General features: G+C 41.3%; 3 protein-coding genes across 4 annotated transcripts; 2 read left to right on the top strand and 1 right to left on the bottom strand.

Annotated features, from left to right (window-relative positions):
- Positions 1–695: 695 nt before the first annotated feature.
- Positions 696–11960, top strand: LOC4329650 (phosphoinositide phosphatase SAC7). 2 transcript variants are annotated; one of them, XM_066307998.1, is made up of 20 exons: positions 696–889; positions 1280–1592; positions 1876–2249; positions 2331–2422; positions 2677–2734; positions 5626–5682; positions 5781–5814; positions 5955–6035; positions 6225–6331; positions 6466–6552; positions 6725–6802; positions 7228–7298; positions 7382–7480; positions 8206–8305; positions 8896–9004; positions 9107–9179; positions 9750–9843; positions 10126–10218; positions 10449–10515; positions 11508–11960. In XM_066307998.1, the coding sequence occupies exons 2-20, from the start codon at positions 1358–1360 to the stop codon at positions 11636–11638; spliced, it is 2040 nt and encodes a 679-aa protein (XP_066164095.1). In that variant the 5' UTR covers positions 696–889; positions 1280–1357; the 3' UTR covers positions 11639–11960. The 2 variants fall into 2 exon arrangements, with proteins under 2 accessions (XP_066164095.1, XP_015626121.1); XM_015770635.3 differs by lacking the exon at positions 1280–1592.
- A 1145-nt stretch (positions 11961–13105) lies between these two features.
- Positions 13106–14214, top strand: LOC4329649 (uncharacterized). Its single transcript, XM_015770637.3, has 2 exons — positions 13106–13822; positions 13915–14214. Exons 1-2 carry the CDS (start codon positions 13182–13184, stop codon positions 13919–13921), a joined length of 648 nt encoding a protein of 215 aa, XP_015626123.1. The 5' UTR covers positions 13106–13181; the 3' UTR covers positions 13922–14214.
- A 222-nt stretch (positions 14215–14436) lies between these two features.
- Positions 14437–19622, bottom strand: LOC4329648 (ultraviolet-B receptor UVR8). The gene is made up of 12 exons (XM_015770636.3): positions 19442–19622; positions 19168–19366; positions 18938–19084; positions 18105–18186; positions 17172–17327; positions 16748–16921; positions 16520–16591; positions 15786–15857; positions 15429–15547; positions 15244–15329; positions 15070–15122; positions 14437–14793 (listed from the first exon to the last, which is right to left on the bottom strand). The coding sequence occupies exons 1-12, from the start codon at positions 19563–19565 to the stop codon at positions 14716–14718; spliced, it is 1362 nt and encodes a 453-aa protein (XP_015626122.1). The 5' UTR covers positions 19566–19622; the 3' UTR covers positions 14437–14715.
- Positions 19623–20288: the final 666 nt, after the last annotated feature.

Below are 20288 nucleotides of genomic sequence, written 5' to 3'. Positions count from 1 at the left end.
CAGAAATGTATACCCCTAAACTCACACAAACCGTTCAATACCACGAGAAGAGTGGGAGAGAGAAGAGGGAAGAGTGGGGAAGGATTTTTTTTTTTACATGTGGGTGCCAAATAGACCTCACATTACCCAAAACCGGTTTCAATACTAGGGCATCAGCAATGTGCTCGCAAACCGGGTAGTAAGCAATAAATACACTCTTACTACCTGGTATTAAGCATTGTGGGGCTAGTACATAACTACAACCGGGTCATACCCCTACTGCCGGAAGCAAGGAAATAGAATATGCATGTACACAGTGTTTTCTGACAGCAAAAGCATTGCTTCTCCCAACCGTTGCATGCATGCTCTGTCCTTGCTACGATTTTTATTACCCCATGGACCCCACCTTACTGCCAACTCACAGATATAAGCAATGTGGAGCACGTCTCCCTCTATTACCGCCTGTCATCTGGGCCCACGCTAATACCGATGTGGATAGCAAACATTGCTGATGCCCTTAGGACTAGGGATGCCTCGTACGCGGTTTTGCGGTTAAGGGATGCGATTGGAACTTGAGGATGCAAATTTCCCCCAGTTCCCTGATCAATGATGGGCTGCTTCAAGTGGGCCGAGCCCATCCGGCCCATACAGCTCCCTCCCTCTATCCCCCTTGGCTGGCTGGCATACACAGCTACACACGGAAACGGCCGCCGAACAAAGCGAACAACTACTAGTCGTCTCGTCGTGCTGCGCACTCGCCCCATCGACGAGAGATCGCCTCCGCCTCGCACCCGCCGGCGCCGGCGCCGCCTCCTCCTCCTCCTCCCGCCGTTCCACCGCCGCGCCTCTTCCCCGCCCCGATCGGCTGCCGCCGCCGCAGCTGCTCGCCGCCTCGTTTCCGACTCCCAAGGTGCGCCGCGAAGCCGACTCCCTCCCCCTCGATCTCCTCCCGGAACGAGCCACACACGGTCTCTCGTCCTTAGATATGGATCGGACGCCGCGAGTTCGTGATTGGCCGCCGATTTCGGTGCGCGCGCGCGCGTCGGGTTTTTTCGAAGCCACCGCCGCCGCCGCCCGCTTTTCCTTTTCGTTTCCCGTGGCAGTGAGCGAGCTGTGCCTACCCTTTTTTGTTTGGGAGCAAAAGGAAGCTGAATTTTCGCAAATTTTTTGCCGTAATGCGTCCCCTTTTAAGTAATACTGTTTCTGGCTACTGTAATTTCTGCGATTTGTCAGTTAGCTCGATTCCCAGCTTGCGCGATCCTCATCTGATCTCTCTTTCTCCCAAATCGTCAACCTATAGGAGCAGTATCCAGGCATTCGGATCCCTCATGGCCCCCGAGATCTCCGCTCTGATGCTAGCCGCAGCTTAGGGGGTCCGATGGCTGCCTGTGCTGCTCCTCCATCTACAGGCCGCCTTCGATCCGCGCTTCCGCCTCGCGAGGAGCCTCGTTTCGGTGGCTGGATGCAGGGCTGCAGGAGATCTCCCTCTTTAAGTTTCCCGCAGAATCATGTTTCCACCGGTGCCCCCAACGATCTTTTGCCCTGCACCATTACGCGCAGCTTGTTTAGCCACCAATGCGGCCGTAGCCATCTCGCAGTCATGAGGGCTGAAGGTTCACATTATATATTTTTTATTTCCATGAAGGATGTTAGCCTGGAGCTTATTTCTATAATTTCTTTCCATAAAAATTGTTTGTTATCTATCTCTGGTTATTTCTAATGTCTAGGGACATATAAGCTGTGGGTGTGGCTAATATGTTTATCCCTTGTCATCCCAGTATCTTGACACTATCCATAATACATATTATATAGATCAAAGCCATTAACCTATTAGTTTCTGGCCCTTTGATTTTTCATTACACTTCAGTTTGCTAATTCTATTATTATTTATATCAGGGCATTCCTCCATGGGTGGGGCAAATGACTCAAGTCCATCCTCTAAACTTCACACAAGACTGAGACTATGGGAGTTCCCAGACCGCTATGTATTTGAGCCGATTGATGGTCTTGCTGACTTGTATCTGTCAGCTAACCGTTCTGATGGTTCAATGAATCTAGTTGAAGAGTTGCCACCACGTGACTCTTCTACAAAACCAAAATGTCAAACAGTGTATGGTGTGATAGGAGTTCTCAAGCTTTCAGTTGGATCATATTTTTTAGTGATAACAGGCCGTGATTGTGTGGGATCCTACTTGGGACATGCAATTTTTAAAGTGACAGGACTAAAAGTTCTCCCCTGCAGTAACTCACGTAGCACTTCTGGCAATCAGGTCAAGCAATACTTATGCCTTCACAGTTTTATATAGCTTCCATCTATTTTTCAATTAGTGATTTGAGTAAGCTGTTGGCAGAGTAAAATGGAAACAGAATTTTCAGAACTCCTGCATGCTGCAGAGAAGACTATAGGCCTGTACTTCTCATATGATATCAACTTAACACTTACGTGAGTATCCTTCTTGTCAAACATAGTCACATTCTAGTGTCTTATAGTCAAAGCTTACAACCTCTTGTTGCATACTTGCATTGAGGATTTCCAGCATAGTATGCAATTCTATGCATGGGGTTCTTCTATTTTAGTAGATGGCATTCTCTATTTATTTTTACAGTCCACCTGTGCTATCATCTTTCATTTAATTCTCTTCTTCTGTTTTTGGCTTATTGCAACAGCATGCTTATCTATGTTTCCTTCTATTGCAGTTTGCAGAGGCTACATAATCTTGGTGATGAGTTCAAATCACTTCCGCTTTGGAGACAGGTTTGCTGCCTTCACCATTTGGAACCTTTTAGTTCTAGAGTTTGTTTATACCCATAGGGTCTGAGCTTTCTCCATTGTTCTTGTAATCCCTGATCTTTTGCTGCCTATACTTTACTGCTGTGGTGCCAAAAGCTACTTCTTGTTCACTTCATCTTTAGCTATCAGTTTACACATCTGATGTAGAAATATGGACATAAACTAAACCAGTCTGATTTTTAATTCCAATTCCCAGACACAATTTGTAATGGTTGATTATTTTGACATTTATGAAAAAGGGAAATTAATTAACAAAGAAGTCAGAAGAGGTTGCATATTGGCCACTTGTATTTATGTGTTTTGCCATCATGGTTCAAGAAGGCGCTAGGCACTAGAGGGTCAGCAGGGCGCGCCCTAGGCGTCACTTAGCTAGCATCTAGGTCCAACATGACTTGTGAAATCCAAGCAATTAGCCAGCATATTACATATAAATGTTAGACAGTAGGACATTAAATTAGCAGCTAAAGGAGCCCACATGGATGGTTAGCCGCCCAAGGCCACTCCCAATGGGAGTTTCATTCTCACTAAATAGAGTGCCATGTCAATATTTTTTATGATGTGGCAAGGAATTGATGAAGAGATTAAGGGCCTGTTTGGGGGAGCTTTAGATTCTGAGAAGCAGCTGTTTGGTAGCCAGCTTCTGCGAATCTGGAAAAGCTCTGAAACCCAGCTTCTCCAGCTTCTGGCTTCTTAGCTCATTTTTCAGAATCTGTAACTACAGATTCTCAGAAGCTGTGGACTGTTTGGGGCAGCTTTTAGGAAAAGCTGCAGCTGGGACAAGCTCCCCCAAACAGGGCCTAAGAGAGAGGTGGAATGGGTTTCATCAAGATGAAACTATGTGTACACTATGTCCAATATCTGTTGTCTCTTGCATTTATTGCCTAGGAAACAACAAAATGAAAAAAATGCATCGTATGGGCTGTTTCCACCATCAACTAAGGGTATGTTTGGATGCTCAGGTAAGTTTAGCTATAGCTCGAATGGGCAAACTAGCTCATTTTAGCTATGCTCATTTCAACTAGCTCATTTCAGCTATTGCTGCTCTTGCCCAAGCACCATATTTGGTTTCCTTGCTTTTACCCCACGTTGAGAAACGGCTATCAGTTTTTCCCCTCACGTATGCACTTCTTGCCGATGAGAGAGAGCCAATTCGGTTCTCATGGCTGAGCAAGGTTTTTCTTGCCCATCAAGGCTAGCTTGTCCCTCAAAGCTAGCTTGTCCCTCAAAGCTAGGATATTTCATCGGTACCAAACACCAAGCCTGGCTAGGCTAGGCTAGAAAATCTTTAGCCAAGGATCCAAACACGGGGGATGCTAGTGCGCGCGTGCGCGCCAGGGAAAGGAGCCGGCGCGTGCGCCAGCTGCGTCCCTACACGTTTCTTTTTTTTTTCTAGATCTCCTATTTTAACGTCACTTTTTTGTTTCCTTTTTTAAACCGCTTCTTTTTTTCTAGATTTTTTTAATCGCTTCTTTCTTTTCCACACTCGCGCATGATTTTTTTGTGATATTTTATAAATTCAATCTTTCACCTTCAATATCAGTTGAGAGTTTTGAATTTGAGTTGAAAAGTTTCTAAAATTTAAGTTTAATGTTTTGAATTTTGAGATGAAAGTTTTCAAATTTTGTCAAATATTTTGAATTTTGAGGTGAAAGCTTTTAAATTTGAGCTAAAAGTTTTCAAACCTCAGTTAAGTTTTCAAATCTTGACTTGAATTTTTTAAATTTGAATTGAAAGTTTCAAATCTTTAGTTGAAAGTTTTCAAGTCCGAGTTGAAAGTTTTCAAATCCGAGTTGAACATTTTCAAATCCAAGTTGAAAGTTTTTAAATCCGAGTTGAAAGTTTTCAAATCTGAGTTAAAAGTTTTTAAATCTTGACTTGAAAGTTTTCAAATATTGACTCCTACTCTTAGACGCGTGTGGTAGTTAACGGCCAAAAAAAAAAGAAAGAAAGAAACACGGCTGTTGCGCCTACCGAAAAAAAAGGAAAAAAAAAGAAAAAAGAAGCACGCAGGCTTGGTCGTAGGAGGACCCGCCATGTGGCACGCTCGCGACTTGGAGAAGTCGCGTGTACGCGCGAATTAGGATTCCTGTCCAAACGCACCCTAAATGTTTTGTTGCTTATTTGGCATTCTTGGAAACATAAAACTGAAACCTTCCACTAGTAATGATCTAATGCCTAATTCAGGTGGCTACCTGGCACCTAGAGCCGATTTGTATAACACTGTTTGCCATTTGAGCGCCTGGAATTTTATTTTTGCTTCTGCTGCTTCTATAGTCCAGTAATTGCTGCACAATTATCTTGCCATCTAGGAAAACATAGATCCCATCTAGGAACATTGGAGCTTTAATAGCATTTGTTTTAAAGACCTGTCTTGTCCCCAAAAAGTAGCATGCTGTGGCTTAAGTTAAAACTTTCAGTAGTTAAGCATGAAAAATGTAAAGAGTGCTAAATTTTTACAGAGTAACATACTACAGTACTTTTTTTCCACTGGGGAGTTAAGTACTGTTGAATTAACATTTTATACTGTGAAACATCCATCTTGCACTGTCCTTTTCCACAAAGGCTCAAAATGGGTCATATGTGACAATAATTCTGTAAATATCTCCTTTTTTAATCATATACCATATGTATTTTACTTTCAAGACTGGGGCAATTCCTTATTTTGAATTTTAAATTTATAAGCTATGCCTTGAACTTGTATACAGTAGCTTCTTAAAGCAACAACATAGTGCTGCTATGTCAAAAGTTGCTCGTGCTAAATGCCTAAAAGCACAACAGATTAAACATGTAAACAAAAAATTCCTGTGCCTTTTCAAATCTATATTGCACAGGTGAAATAATTACATTCTTTACAGGCAGAACCAAGATTTCTATGGAACAGTTACTTGCTGGAACCTCTAATTGAGAACAAGGCAAGAATTAAATTTGAAGCTTACTGATTTCATAGTTTTGAAGAATTAAATAACTGATACTTGCAAAATGTATTGATTGTTTCTTTCTTCCTTAACAGCTGGACCAGTACTTGTTGCCAGTCATTCAAGGCAGTATCCTTTGTTTGTCATATGACATTTCAATTTGGTCACTGTCAGAAATGCAATATAATAATATATTATTATTTGAACTTGAGTCACCTTCCCTAGGGTCATATGTCAATATAAGTCGCAGACACTTAACTGAATATCAGGCTTTCAGAATATCCATGCAGAAGTTGGATCGGAGAAGGTAAATGTGACCCTGATTGCACGTAGGTGCACACGGAGGATAGGTGAGAATCATCAGTGATCAGAATAAGTTCACATGTTCTCTTCTGCTTATTGTCACTTGAAAATATTTTTTTATATGTATTTGATTATTTTTTCTAATTTTTATTACATCCTGGCTCCTTATTTTTGAGAAACTCACTGGCATATGAGTAGATTTAATTACAGTTGATGAGTTTTTTTTTAACTAAAAGGTACACGAATGTGGAGACGTGGAGCTGACCCAGAGGGTTATGCTGCCAACTTTGTTGAATCAGAGCAGATAATGGAATCAAAAGGGTTCACAGCATCCTATGTACAAGTAAGTTTCTTAGGATAGTTTAAAACCAACCAATCTGCCTTTCTATCAATTTGTGAGTTGCAATTTCATCAGTAGGTTATTACTATTTTATTTTTACCACATTCTAGTACCTTGACAAATTAATGTGCTTTTAGGTTCGAGGGTCCATACCATTCTTGTGGGTGCAGATTGTTGATTTGACATATAAACCTAGCTTTGACATTGTTAGACAAGAGGAGGCGGTGAGCTCACTCAATTTATTCCTTGTTTTTTGTTGACTATGTCACAATTACTAAACTATACATTTTCAATGGCTTTCTGTGTTATACTAACCCAGCATGGTTAGTTGTTTCTCTGCAATGCAACCTAAACTTTTTCCTTTTGTTTTAATTTGTCTTTGGCTTCTTTCTTCAGCCACGCATACTTGAGCAGCACTTTCATGATTTACAGAAGAAATATGGAGCTGTATTGGCTGTTGATCTTGTCAATACAGTAAGTATCGTGCCTTTAAACTTTGGAATCACCTTGTCTTTCGTATTTTTTTAGAACTAAGTATATTTACTTGCTAAAATGTCACCACATTTGATTTTGCCACTACCCAAGGTGTCTATCATACAAAATCAGATTCTTGTTTATTTTAGGATTGATCTTCAATATTGGTTCTGCCCAGTTCCATGCTATTCTGTTGATTGGGCATACTATTACTATGTTCCTGGGAATAGAACCAAGCTATTACTTTTACCTTGATTTTATGCATAGACATTTCATGATTTTATCTAAAAAGTGCAATATGATTTTGTTATATTTTTTGTTTAAGTTAGAGGATGCCGATTATTCTGATATTCTAGTTTGTTGCTTTATCCTTTTAACAACATGGCTGTTCATCCTTTAATTTTAATTCCAATTCCTATATACAGCACGGTGGTGAAGGTCGCCTCCATGACAGATATGCAAAATCTATTGAACCTATTCTCAGTGAAGACATAAGGTAGCAATTTCTTTTGCCCAAATGCAGTGTTCTCCAACATATATTACTGTAGTTAACATATCTATCAATGCGTGCACTTGCAGATATGTGCATTTTGACTTCCATCGAATCTGTGGTCATATTCACTTTGAGCGCCTTTCTCAGCTCTACAATCAAATTGAAGATTATCTCAAGAAACATAGGTATATTTTTGGCAGATACATTATAGAGTGCTCCATTTGATCTGTTTATCATTTTCTGGCCTCAGTGCCCATGACATGTATTTTGGTGTTACTTAATCCATTGCTTTTTCCCTGCATTTGTTTGCTGTCTTTTTTTTTTCTGTTATTGGGTTTCATTCGCTAAGCAACCCCCCAAAATCATTAGGCTATTTACCACGTGACTACACATGCTTTCAAATGAATGCAGAGTCAATTTTTGGTGCACTAGTTCTTGACTCTTGGTTTGGCATATGAAACTTCTAAAGCAGACACTTGCATCATGTTACTTTATTTAGCAAACAATTGGTTCTGTTACTACTTCTGAGTTTCAGTCATCTGAATATTGGTTGATTACTCAATCACTGTGCAGTAATACCTATACATTAAAAACACAAATACTCCAGCAGTATGTAGATTATTTTCGTGCACTGAATTCTCTGGCATAGTAGGCAAAGGGAAGAGCAATAGTCACTTGTGTTAGTCATACTGTTTTTAAGTCCTTGTTTAGGTGTTTTAGCATCCGCTCCCCTCCTCTCTTTTGCTCTATTAACAGAAAGAAAGGGGAAAAAGTTCCAGGTCTGAGATTTTCAGTACATCTCTGTACTATCCCAACTCTCTTATGCCTTTGGACAGAGCATTTTCATTACTATGGAACATGGTGGATATATTTTCTCCTTCTTGATCTTGCTAATAATGTTATGGGTTAGGTATTTCCTTTTGAATGGTAAAGGTGAAAAAATTGAGGAGCAGACTGGCACTATCAGGACAAATTGTGTCGATTGCTTAGATCGCACCAATGTAACTCAGGTATATACTGTCAAGTATAGTTTTTGTTGCACGTCAAATTTAATTGTAGATATTGTGAACACTTATGGTTACTGGATAATTTACCTACCATGTTGCACTGTAGTAGCTAATTCTTGATAGTTTCTCTTCCTTCTTTTGAGATCTGTGTGGAAGACAATGTTTTTTTAAATAAGTGGCATTGCTCTTTTTTTAGACTATTACAAACCTAGATGTGCTGCCAGATAGATCTACAACCTGAGTTAACTTGTCATTTTGCAGTGGGTTGTCTCATTGGATTTATCTAAATCAAATCCAAACTGTTGGACTTAATATATATTGATGTACCCTTAAGGACTGGCTTGAGTTACTTTGATTTGCTGGTTGATGTATTCTAGAACAGAACCTATTGACTGATGTAGTAAGATCACATGCCTCAAAGGGAAAAGCCACTTCAGTTACTCCTAAGTATCTAATTGCAGTCAAGTAGACTAGGTTAACTTCAAAGTATAATACTTAATACTTATCCATCGTTTATTTATGTCTTATTTCCCCCTCTTCCGTGGAGTTTTCACTTTACCAGAATTCTGATTATCAATATGATGACTAAACAGAGCATGATTGGAGGAAAGATACTAGAAAACCAACTTCAGCGAATAGGGGTTCTCGGTGTTAATGATACGATAAGCAACCATCCAGCTTTTGATGCAAAATACAAAGTTTGTGAGTTGTTCATGTTCACTAACCCTGGTTCTTCTTGTTTGTATTCCTCATGCTTGTTTGTATCTCCTATGCTTCTTCTTGATGCAAAATACTCTTGTTCAGTATGGGCCAACCATGGAGATTCAATAAGCACTCAGTACTCTGGAACTCCGGCATTGAAGGGCGATTTTGTTCGGTAATTCCTAAATAGAAAAACTGCCTTTTCTTCATTTCCAAAGTGCAGCACATTTACTGGAACAGTGTTACTGGAAGTTCATGGTGAACAGTATTACTGGAAGTTCCTTCTTTGTTATCAAGAGAAAGAACTACTTCCAGCTTACATCAGAAAAGGAAAATCATAGTGATTGTTATCACCTTGAGTCTGTTCACATCTGAGCCACTTATGTTTTGTGTGGAACTTGGAAGTTTTAAGAGTTTCAATGGGCTATCATGAAGTTGATGTCCTTTTACTATTCTTGCTGAAATGTCTCCATACTTGTGGGCAACCAAATACCCTATGGGTTGTAACTGATTTCCAGCATGCTAATAACCATCAGTGAAAAAAGGCCTAAGATAGTTCCAGATCCCATGACGGGCTAACATTACTAAGTAGTATACATGCTCTTTTGGGGCACTCATAAGTTTGTGCTGCTAAATTTATGCTCGTTTTTCTTTCATATTCTGATATTGACAAATAAAATGCGGCAGCATAATTTATTACTTGTTTGTTTGTTCCCATATTTAACAATTGTTTTTGTTTTATTAGGTATGGGAAGAGAAGTACCCAGGGAATTCTGAATGATCTGTGGAATTCACTTGCTAGATACTACTTGAATAACTTTGCAGATGGCACTAAACAGGTAAATGACTGACTTTGCATGAAAATCAATAAATCAGAATGACCAAAACAATGAACCCCATTCACCGCTAATATGCCAGCTTATTTTCTTGTGAATTTCTCACTTAATCGTGATAGACCATTAGTCATGCAAACATCCTCAAGCAATAGTAAGCATTGCTTTTGGATATTGGTAGTGCATTGGAATGTTTTACGTGGTCACTCATTTGCCATTTCACCAGCCCTAGAAAAATTTAAACCAAGCTAGAGCATTGCCTTATTATTTTTCTGTTGTTTTTTATAGGATGCCATGGATCTACTTCAAGGACATTACATTATATCTGTTAGCCGCGACATGGCAGGTCCAAGCAAAGCAGGACTTCTAGAGAATTATGCGGTGGGTACATTTTTGCTGTAGTGTATAATTGCTCTTTTATACTGACACATGAATTGCTACTGGGAAAGCCTTCTTTGTTACCCTGTCAAACACTTACGACTAGGCACATGTGCGTAGGAACTTACTCTATGGTCTGTATGTATGAGAAACTGTTGGATCAGTTATGGACTGTATTTTGTATCTTTCTCCAATGGGATAAAGCTCTTAATTGCACAATTCTTATTTTGCAGTCCTTCCGCCTTGCTTTTGCATTGGTTATGGGAGCTCTTATGTTCATGATGATGTCACTAAGACAAGGTAAGATTTCTGTGACTGTTGAAGCAGACACAGTGGAGTATATTTAACAATTGTTTTCTTAACAGATATTTTTCTTAGGTTTATTTGCACCGTGTCAGGCAGCATTTCCTCTGCTCTCTGTGCATATTACATTACACAAAGAACTCTCTCTTACAATTCTTGGTTCCTTTAGGTTCACCCATCTGCAAAATAATTTTGCTATATATTGTTGCCAGTTTTTTAGTATGCAACCTTTTCTTCGCTCTGATGTCATGCCCAGTGCGATTTGCAAGGCATAGTTGTGCACGAAAGATGGGAGACTTTGTCCAGGTCCTGACTCCTGACAAGGAGTGACATTGCTGGTAATCAAGAAGTAACAGAAAAAAAGCAAGTACAAAGAGAGATGCACTTAGGCAGTTAGGAATGGAGGAGGACAAGTGACAAGGATATACATATTTCTTCCTTAATTTATTGATGGTCACTGATCCTTGTTTAGGATCACACTTCCAAGCCCAAACATGGATACCTAACACAAGTCCCATTTCTGGTCGTAACTCACCTAATATATCCCACTTTCCTATATCTCAAAAACTCAAACTCAGTAAACAAGATAGCTAGTCATAAAATTCAAATCCAAGTTACTTGGATTTCTGCTGATATGATGCTATGCTACGCTTGTAAAACTGAAAAAAAGTAAAGTTGCATAGGCTAATACTGCTGGGTGCTGACTATTTTTTCTTCTTTTGCATGTTGCAAAACATGAGAGGTAAGGTGGTTTAGAACGTTGGGGCTTATTTACATTGGTTTTGATAGCATGACTGAAATTTGAACCGCTCTTATAATTGAGGATGGCATTGGACATGTATCACAGTTGAGTAAAATAAATTTGTTTCAAGTTATAACCATCCGAATACATATGTACTTTCTCAAAGAAGATTTTGGAGTCACATTCTATTTTTACTATATAATGGGAATATATGTGCAGCTAATTAACTGCTTCAATATCTCTGCAGCCAGGAATGATGTTCGCCATTTAGTGTTGTCACTTCTATGGGCTGGTCTTTGCATTGGCATCACACATTTTGTCAGAGCCAATGGTCGGGTGTTCACCAACAGACCTCGTTTTTATCAGTCGCGCCATTGAAGCAAAACAACCACTTTACACGGACACTGAGCTGCCTCATAGGTTATCATTTTTCATCAGACAGTCAGCACCTTGTTTCATATGAAGATATATTGGTCGCATTTTTTGCTGGGAATTTGACCCTCCCCTATATTGTAATGAGTTTTATTTTCCATTTTTGTAACAAGTTTTTTTTTCCTTTTCCTTCTCATTGTTTTGATTTCCAGCCATCTTTTGGGGCATCACGTTCACGATTCTGTTTGACTTAGCAGTATATAATTCAATACACCTCCTGTACACTGTTTCATCGACAACAACTATATTTGACATATTTTTCTTGCAAGGATTAATTATGTTCAAATTCCAGAATGGATTACTGATCAGTAAAAAATATGTTGGCACAGTTTTTCAAGATCCAGAGATTTTGTGGTATCTGCACCTGTGCCCCCCTTTTTACATAATTCGCTATGTATCCAGAGCTATCAGTCAGTTCCATTTCAAGCTTATGTCTGGAATACTTGTAAATACTTCAAGCTTATGTTCCATCGTTATCTCATTTGTGCCTTAGCTGTAGATATCTCATTTGTAACTGAGGCATGCTAATCTGACTTGAAACTCAATTCCAACGACCATTTGTGCACTGCACAACCTTCAATCAATGAGCCATTTATTTTTTTCATTGCCTTGTGCCTAACAGCTGAAGCATTGCATCCTTTTCCCTTCTTTGTGACACTAGGCATTGCAAGATTGTGTCAGTACTCACTTAGTAACTTCATTCTTGCATGTGACTAGGTAGGTATGTATATGTTGTTTTTGCACCTTTTGCACACAAATTTTGACAATTTGACCCTTTGCAAAAACTATTTTTACAAATGAACCGTCGCCAAAACTTATTTTAAATCTGACCCTTTTGCTCAACGCCAAATCGTATGGCGCTGAACTTAGATACCTCAGCGGCAAATAGCATGGCGCTGAATGTACGTTGGCACGCTGACTTATCTCCCATCCGCCGTGGCACGGCATTCAGCGCCAGCTGACGTGGCGTTGAGGTGTCTAAGTTCAGCGCCAAATGATTTGGCGTTGAGCAAAAGAGTCAGATTTGAAATAAGTTTTGGCGACGGTTCATTTGTAAAAATAGTTTTTGCAAAGGGTCAGATTGTTAAAATTTGTGCCTTTTGCAGGTATCAGCTGTGCCGACTTCTCCAGAATCTGCCCTGCGGCCTCCACTTGATGTCTGCTGCCTTGGGTGGCAAGTACCCTTCTCCTGTTCTACCGGTTAGTTTTCCTTGGCCTTGACACAATGCCTGTATTCCACTGTCATGCCACTCTCCCCTCCTGTCCTGCACTGCACGGTGGTCTGGTTGTGGTTGCTGGTTTGGCTGGTGACTTTAGTTTCTGATAACTCTGAACTCTGAAGTAGAAGCAAAGACAGACAGGACAAGGACAAGATATGCCTACTTCAGTTCGCCATTGCTGTCCTCTCACATCGTCGCATTCTTTCCTTCCCATCACCTCAGCCTCCTCCTCGCCGGCATCGGCATTGTCCTCTTGATCTTGTCGATCGATGGAGATCGCGGCGGCGGCGAGCCGTGCCGTGGTGGACACCTCCCGGCCGTTCCAGTCGGTCAGGGAGGCCGTCGAGGTGTTCGGCGAAAGGTGCCTCAGCTCCACCAGCCGGGCGAGCAGCGAGTCCGCCGGCGGCGGCGGCGGGAGGCCGTCGCCGCCGGCGGTGCTGGGCTGCCTGAGGAAGCTGGAGGCGGAGCTGGCCGAGGCGAAGGGCGAGCTGGAGCGGCTGCGGCAGAGGCAGTCGCACATGGAGACGGCCGTGTCCAGCGTCGCCGCGCAGCTCAGCACCGGCCTCGCCATCCTCTCGGCCGGCGCCGCCCGCGGCAAGGGCAAGGAGCTCGCCGTCGTCGACATCGACGTCGACCTCGGCGGCGGCGGCGGCAGGGTCCGCAGCGACCGGTGGGACGAGAGCCGCGCCGAGGAGTGGATGGCGGCGAGCCTGGAGTACCTGCCCAGCCTGTCGGAGGCGCTGGCCATCAAGATGGTCGACGACGATCGCCACCTCGGAGAGAGGAGGCAGGGGAATGCGAGGAAGAAGAACACCAAGAACGCCATGAACAGCAAGAAGAAGCAGCAGCAGAAGAAGAATGGCGTCTCATTTGTTGGAAGAATCTTCTCATCAAGGAAAGATAAATCCAGGTGATGAATGCGATTATCATCCATATATGCTACTGTGCTTTGTCCATATATATATATTAGTTTCCTCACTTTGTGTGTCTTGTTTTGAATAGTTCATAAGCTGCATGCTGCAGTAGCTGCAAAGAGTGCGAGGACTTCTTTGGGAAAGCAGGAATTTTGCATTAATTAGTTCAAATGCTATGAAATTTCTCTAGAAGTTTGTATGTTACAAATGAGCCCTAAATGTCCCTGTTGGAATGCAGGAATTCTGTAGAAATTTTTCGAAACGGAAACACGGATTAAACAGTTTATACTGTGTTCAGTTTCCCAACAAAATTTCTTCGGAAATCCCGCGTTCCAATCGGAATTGTGAGTTTTGACTCTTTCATCTAATTGGAGTGAGCTTTGTGACTCTTTGGTGTGTTCTTTCTATGAGCAAAGCTCATGTTTGGTTTCTGAACAAGTTGGTTGGCAGGAGGTATGCCAATTTTTAAAGAAATATTATGGTTTTTGTCAGCCCAGGCAACCAAATTTGTGGGAGTATCACAGCTACTGATGAAATGCCAAACAAATTAAGCTAAAATATCACAGATAATTCATACATAACATAGCTTAGTTTGCAATGCCAAGCAGAATAATAAACTGACTGATTTTTTTCCCATGGTGATACCTATGACAGTCCATAGTTACTCATACTGTCATACATGACCAACCTCACTGTGAATAATATCACTGATTATTTTAAGAAATGAAAAGGCAACACACTAATTAAAGACTGGGCAGCATATGTCATAAGATGGTAGAGGATAAATGCTGCCCCAAGGTTATTATATGTATATATGATGCTAATTCTAAGGTTAACTAATAGAGGATATCAAGTGGAAGAAGAGCACTGGATCGTATATGTTGCTGAATCAGACGCGCATCCTCTTCACATCTCCTTGGGGCACATGAGTCTCTGTTCCATTGCCAGCAGGGATGCCTTTTCCAGCCTAAGAACAGGAAATTGCAGAATGATATATCCATCAGTCTGAATGTTGTTGATTGCAAAGAATTAATGTTCAGTCCATTGGTGTGGCGGTGGAGTCGTGAGGTATATGACTCCATCCAACAGGGTTCAAATCGTGGTGTCAAGAAATACGGTTGCGTGCATGGTGCAGAGGCCGGAAGTTATACTTCCTTTATCCAACAAGAATGTTCAGCCCAATGTGAGAGTGTTTTTTTTTTAATTTATTTTTCTTCTTTTTGAAAGCAAAACATGAACTCACCTTCTCATCCGGCACGATGGCATATCGCTCTGATGGCGAGACCCAAACTTTAGCTGAAAAACAGGATTATATGATGTAAGTTCTCTGAATGAATGACTGAAGAATTGCATGAGCAGAGAGACCTGCCAGTAGAAGCTGAAAAAAGGCATGATGTGATGCATTGCATATATTTACCTGACATTGGGACGGCTTTTGATGATTCCAGCTGCTTGCAAGCTGATCCATCCGAGCTCAAGGCATCGATCATCTTGGGTATGTTCCTTCACCAACAGAAATATTTTCTTGATTCAGTTACCGCGCATTAAACCTGGATTTTTTTTTTTTGCAAATGCGCAAATCCTTCGGGTGCGAGAAATTACCTATCAACTATTTCACCATGGCCAAGCTGTCCACTGGTGCCCCTTCCCCATGAGAAAACATTTTTGGCTTCTGTCAGGGCAAGAGTGTGCCTCCATCCACAAGCAACTTGAACAACTTTCTGCAGTTGAGTGGCATATGATACAAATGAGACTGAAACTGAAAATGCGAAACTTATAACGTCAACTGAGAGGAATCCTTCTTCAGATGGAGCGGTGAAATAGCCTTGGTGATGATCACAAGCATTGCGGTTATCGTTGCGGAAAGATCATAACCATTGTGTTTAGAACCACATGACGCAATTAAAAGTTAACAGAGCAAAAGGGTGAGAACAAGTACTCCAAGACAACACCGTTTACCTGTTCGTTTGGAAAATTGACCTGCACCGGGGAGCAGTGATCTTCATTATCGCCAACACCGACTTGTCCAAACTACACATGACAAAAAAAAAACTAAAGATTAGCATAAGTGATGATAAAATGCAAGGATAATGGTGGTAAATTGGTGCTCAGAGGATAAACATGTCAGAGAACACAAGTACAGACGATTCTCATGTAGTACACCTTACTCGAGACTCAAAATTGTCGGAGTATCGACGTGGTTTCACAAACTCTTATTTCGCCAGAGGCATGTCGTTTTCAAGATATTTATGCCAATAGAGGCATCCAAATTGAACATACATGTTGAATTGAACTGCATATACTAATCAATTCACTGAAATATGAATTACTATAGAGTGGTCACATATCATTCATACTCCGAAAATCAAGCTGACAAGTGGGGTTTGGTAGTGGTGTTTGGTGGATTGGTGAAACACTTGGTACCTAAAAGTGGAGGTTGTAGTGGTAGTATGGTGCCCTGGAGGAACAGGGAAAACGGTTGCTATCTGCTGCTGTGAGATTTTTCTTTTTCCAGATCAAGACACTTGGCTCTTCTAGTTCCATTGTGTCTTAAAGAACACTGAATGTCATTCTTCAGAAATGTTTTAAGATTTAGTATTCATCAACATATAAGAACATGTTCAGAGCAAGATTGGTGCCTTGTTCCCATCAGCAATTAATCAAACAAGGGGAGTAGGCAATTCACCAATCACCTTGTTCCATCCCCATCCATAGAGTTTCCCATCTGCTGCAAGTGCCATTGTATGCCTCCACCCACCTGAAATCTTCATCACCCAAAAAAAAAAAGATCAACTCTACAGCTTCTTCCTATTGAAAAAAACAGTGTCACAAATAGAATTTCGACAGATTGCTATATTACAAAATTCATAGCAAAAGGCTATCCATTTATACTTGAGATATTTTTTAGATAATATTTATACTTGAGATATAGTAGTATCCTTCAATGCTTCCAACTTGTGTGGAACCAGGTGATCCTCAAAATCACCATGCCCTAGCTGACCATACTTGCTCCATCCATATGTGTAGATGCTACCGGAGGAGGACACGGTGATGGTATGGCGCCACCCGCACGCTACAAGCACCATCTTTTGACCCTGGAAAATCAACGAAAAGGGTAGTTTTATCATCCTTGAGAATGTACCGCAATGTATCCCATCTTCTAGTGTAAACTTGATACTTTCAGTTGCTATGCTTCGAGGTATCAAAATTTTTAGTGTAAATTTTTCACACCTACTTGTACTTTCTTTGAGTACCGTAAAATTTCTCCATGAAAAAAATGATGATGTAGAACATAAATGATAACTGCAATAAGAGTCAGAGACAACCAAGAGTAAGATTACTGACATTCACAGAAGAAACTTTTTCTGGGATTAAGCGGTCATCGCGATCGCCTAGTCCCAAGTTGCCATACCGACCCCAGCCCCAACCGTAGAGATCACCATCTTCTGTTACAGCAGCGGTGTGCTCGGCACCAGCAGCAATCATTTTTACACGGACACCCTGAATCCACACAGTCTTGTTGTTAATTAGAGCAAGTATTGTTCCTAACAGCCTCAATGTGCTGTTTCTGAATTTTAGAGGTGTCATTCTAGATATTTGAAGAATTTTGCCCATCAATGTTGCTATTGTCACAAAGCAAAAATGTTTCCTTTATTATTATTTTATTCTTTGGTGATCTCATGCGCAAATCGTGAAGTACATTGAAGGCTTGATTGCGACCACTCACTGCTCAACTTCTGATGGTATAGCTTAATTATTTTGCGTGATTTCGAAATTGTGGCATCAGTTCATGAATACTTCGTGGTCCATGGTTGGGGGGCTCATGGATGTTATTATTGGCACTCATAGCCTCGGCCAAGAAAATCGTCAGGTGGAATACATTTGTACTCCCTCGGTCCCTCCCTTTATTTTTAGATATAAGGCGTATTTTGACTATAAAATTAAGTCTGCAAGACTAAACTCTGACCATTAATTTCTCGTAATATATTTTTTTAATAGGAACAAAACCAATATTACGTGGAAGCTCTTTGAAATACAAAATCTATAGGTATAACTTTAAACACTAAAAAATATATTTGTATGCTTAATAATGCGCTCGTCAAAATCTTCAAAGTTTGTCCGTTTCGAAATCAAAATAAGCCTTATAGAAGTGAATGGAGGGAGTAGAGTACATAAAGATATTTCCCGCGGATGCTGCTATCATTTTCACTTATTCTTTTGGTCTATTTTGCCTTACCCTGTTCCAACAAACAGAGCTAGATGAAGACGTTTTGATACCTCAAAAGCTTGAATCTTTTGTGGGAGCAAGGAGTCCTCGGTGTTTCCGAGGCCAAGCTGACCATTTTGATTGCGTCCCCAGCTGAAATCAATCAACCAGCACACAAGAACACTTTGATTATAGGGATAGATTAAATATAATTAGAAACAAAATTAGCAAATAGCTCAAAAAATAAATGGTCTAAGGAATACAATACAGTAGAAGAAAGTTTATTAAGAAAACGTATTTTTCGAGACGCGTACTAAATAATCGTCGGTAATAATCCAATAAAGTTGCTGAAAAGAAATAGCGATTTCTACGTAACATCACTACCTTTCCTCTACTCCGAGAAACCCTATCTTTTCTCAAAAGGTAGTTTTCCTCTCTTAATAAAAGACTAGACATTTCGCTACTCAAAAAAAAGAATGGTATTTGGGCTCGCCTGTTCGAGGGGACTCCGCTCAAGGGATAACATCGCTCTGGTCTCACCTACTGTAGAGCAGTAGCGATCCTATAAAGTCTTACCAAGATCACAGAACCCTGGGTAGATGATTCAATCCTAGTTTAATTTACGCGATGTTAATTAAGTATATCACTCAATAATTAGATATCACTGATAATTTTTATGATAGGTTTGTCACTGCCGTCGTTGAGTCCGATATCCTCGGGTAAACGCTTGGGCAAGTCGTAATACATGAAAGAGTTATTTTCATTTTAAACTCAGCAAGGTGTATTTGTATTAAAGGAGAGGGAAACAATGTACAATAGTCTTAAGACTAGGAGATTACATCAAACAAAAGAAAAAGAAAGCGGGTTTGGGAGGGTGTCGTAATACATGAAAGAGTAGAGGTACCTGTGGACATGGCCGGCGACGGTGACGGCGAGGCAGTGGCTGTCGCCGCAGGCGATCTGGGTGATCCGGACGCCCTGGAGCGCCTGGATGGGCTGCGGGTTGAACACGTCGCTGGAGTTGCCGTGACCCAGCCTCCCGAAGTCGCCCCTGCAACGGCGGCGGATCGAATTCTCAGTTCGCTTCACGGCGGCGGCGGCGAGATGATCGATCGATCAAGCGCAAGTGCGTACCATCCCCAGCTGTAGAGCTGCAGCTCCTCGTCGGAGTAGGCGGTGGTGTGGTCGGCGCCGCAGATGACGACGGAGGCGACGCCCCCCGGCGCGTCGTCGAACGCCGCCGTCAGCACCGTCGGCACCGGCCGGTCCTCCGCGTCGCCGTGCCCCAGCTGCCCGTCCTCGCCGCGCCCCCACGAGCACACCACCCCGCCGCCTACACGCCATGTCAATCCGTCAAGTCAGATAATTAACCACCGCCTAGGCGCTATCTCTCTCTCGCGCGGCTTACTGAGCAGGGCGACGGAGTGGCTGGCGCCGGCGGAGATGAGGACGACGGACCGCTCCGGCGCCTCCGGGACCGCCTCGTCGTCGCCGGCGACCTCCACCTCCATCTCCATGCCGGTCGAATGCATGGTAGTAGCAGACAGAAGAGAACGAGAGCAGAGTGAGCAAGTGTGTAGATACGGCTGGTTTAAGTAGCCGTAGACTAGCAGCGGCTGATGGGATGGGCAACCCGCCAAAATAATGGCGCCAATTATTCACACTAAGCTACTATTTTCGTTTTATATTATAAGTCGTTTGACTTTTTTAAGTTAAAGTTCTTTATATTTGAACAAGTTAAAAAATAGCAATATTTACAATATCAAATTAGTTTAATTAATTTAGCATTAAATATGTTTTGATATAATGTTTGTTTCGTATTACAAATATTACTATGTTTTACTGTAAACTTGATTAAACTTTAAACTTTAAGAAGTTTGACTAATAAGAAAAAATCAAACAACTTAAAATATGAAACGGAGAGAATATTTCTGACTAGCTATACCTTAATTAAAAGAACAGATTTTATAATTCAATACCTACAAGATCTAGCGTCAGTGACGAACCCAGAGATTTTATGGAGTATGGACGGAACAAACCATGGCTGCTAGACTTTGGCATCGTCAATCATCGCTGGGATGAAATACTTTTTTTTATTTTTTTTTTACTTATGGCATGACATACTTGCAAATTGCAATTCTACTATGAGTTGGCGAGCTTGGAGCTTGGACGGCTGCCTAGAGTTGTTGCCCTTATGCATGTTTCTTCCCGTGTATGATGTGTAGGGGGTATTTGTATGGTTAGATTTATTCTGC

This window comes from Oryza sativa, chromosome 2 (genome assembly GCF_034140825.1).
Source record: "Oryza sativa Japonica Group chromosome 2, ASM3414082v1".
Lineage (NCBI taxonomy): Eukaryota > Viridiplantae > Streptophyta > Magnoliopsida > Poales > Poaceae > Oryza > Oryza sativa.
The sequence above is the reverse complement of the archived record's forward strand: the minus strand, read 5'-3'. Positions and strand labels throughout refer to the sequence as shown.

Coding starts and splice junctions, on each gene's coding strand:
- LOC4329648 (XM_015770636.3), bottom strand. CDS start 19,565: ATGCATTCGACCGGCATGGAGATGGAGGTGGAGGTCGCCGGCGACGAC. Junction 16,922..17,171: donor AAAAAGTTTCTTCTGTGAAT/GTCAGTAATCTT, acceptor TTGATTTTCCAG/GGTCAAAAGATGGTGCTTGT. Junction 14,794..15,069: donor CCATCGTGCCGGATGAGAAG/GTGAGTTCATGT, acceptor TCCTGTTCTTAG/GCTGGAAAAGGCATCCCTGC.
- LOC4329650 (XM_066307998.1), top strand. CDS start 1,358: ATGGCTGCCTGTGCTGCTCCTCCATCTACAGGCCGCCTTCGATCCGCG. Junction 5,683..5,780: donor AACCTCTAATTGAGAACAAG/GCAAGAATTAAA, acceptor CTTCCTTAACAG/CTGGACCAGTACTTGTTGCC. Junction 6,553..6,724: donor TTGTTAGACAAGAGGAGGCG/GTGAGCTCACTC, acceptor TTCTTTCTTCAG/CCACGCATACTTGAGCAGCA.
- LOC4329649 (XM_015770637.3), top strand. CDS start 13,182: ATGGAGATCGCGGCGGCGGCGAGCCGTGCCGTGGTGGACACCTCCCGG.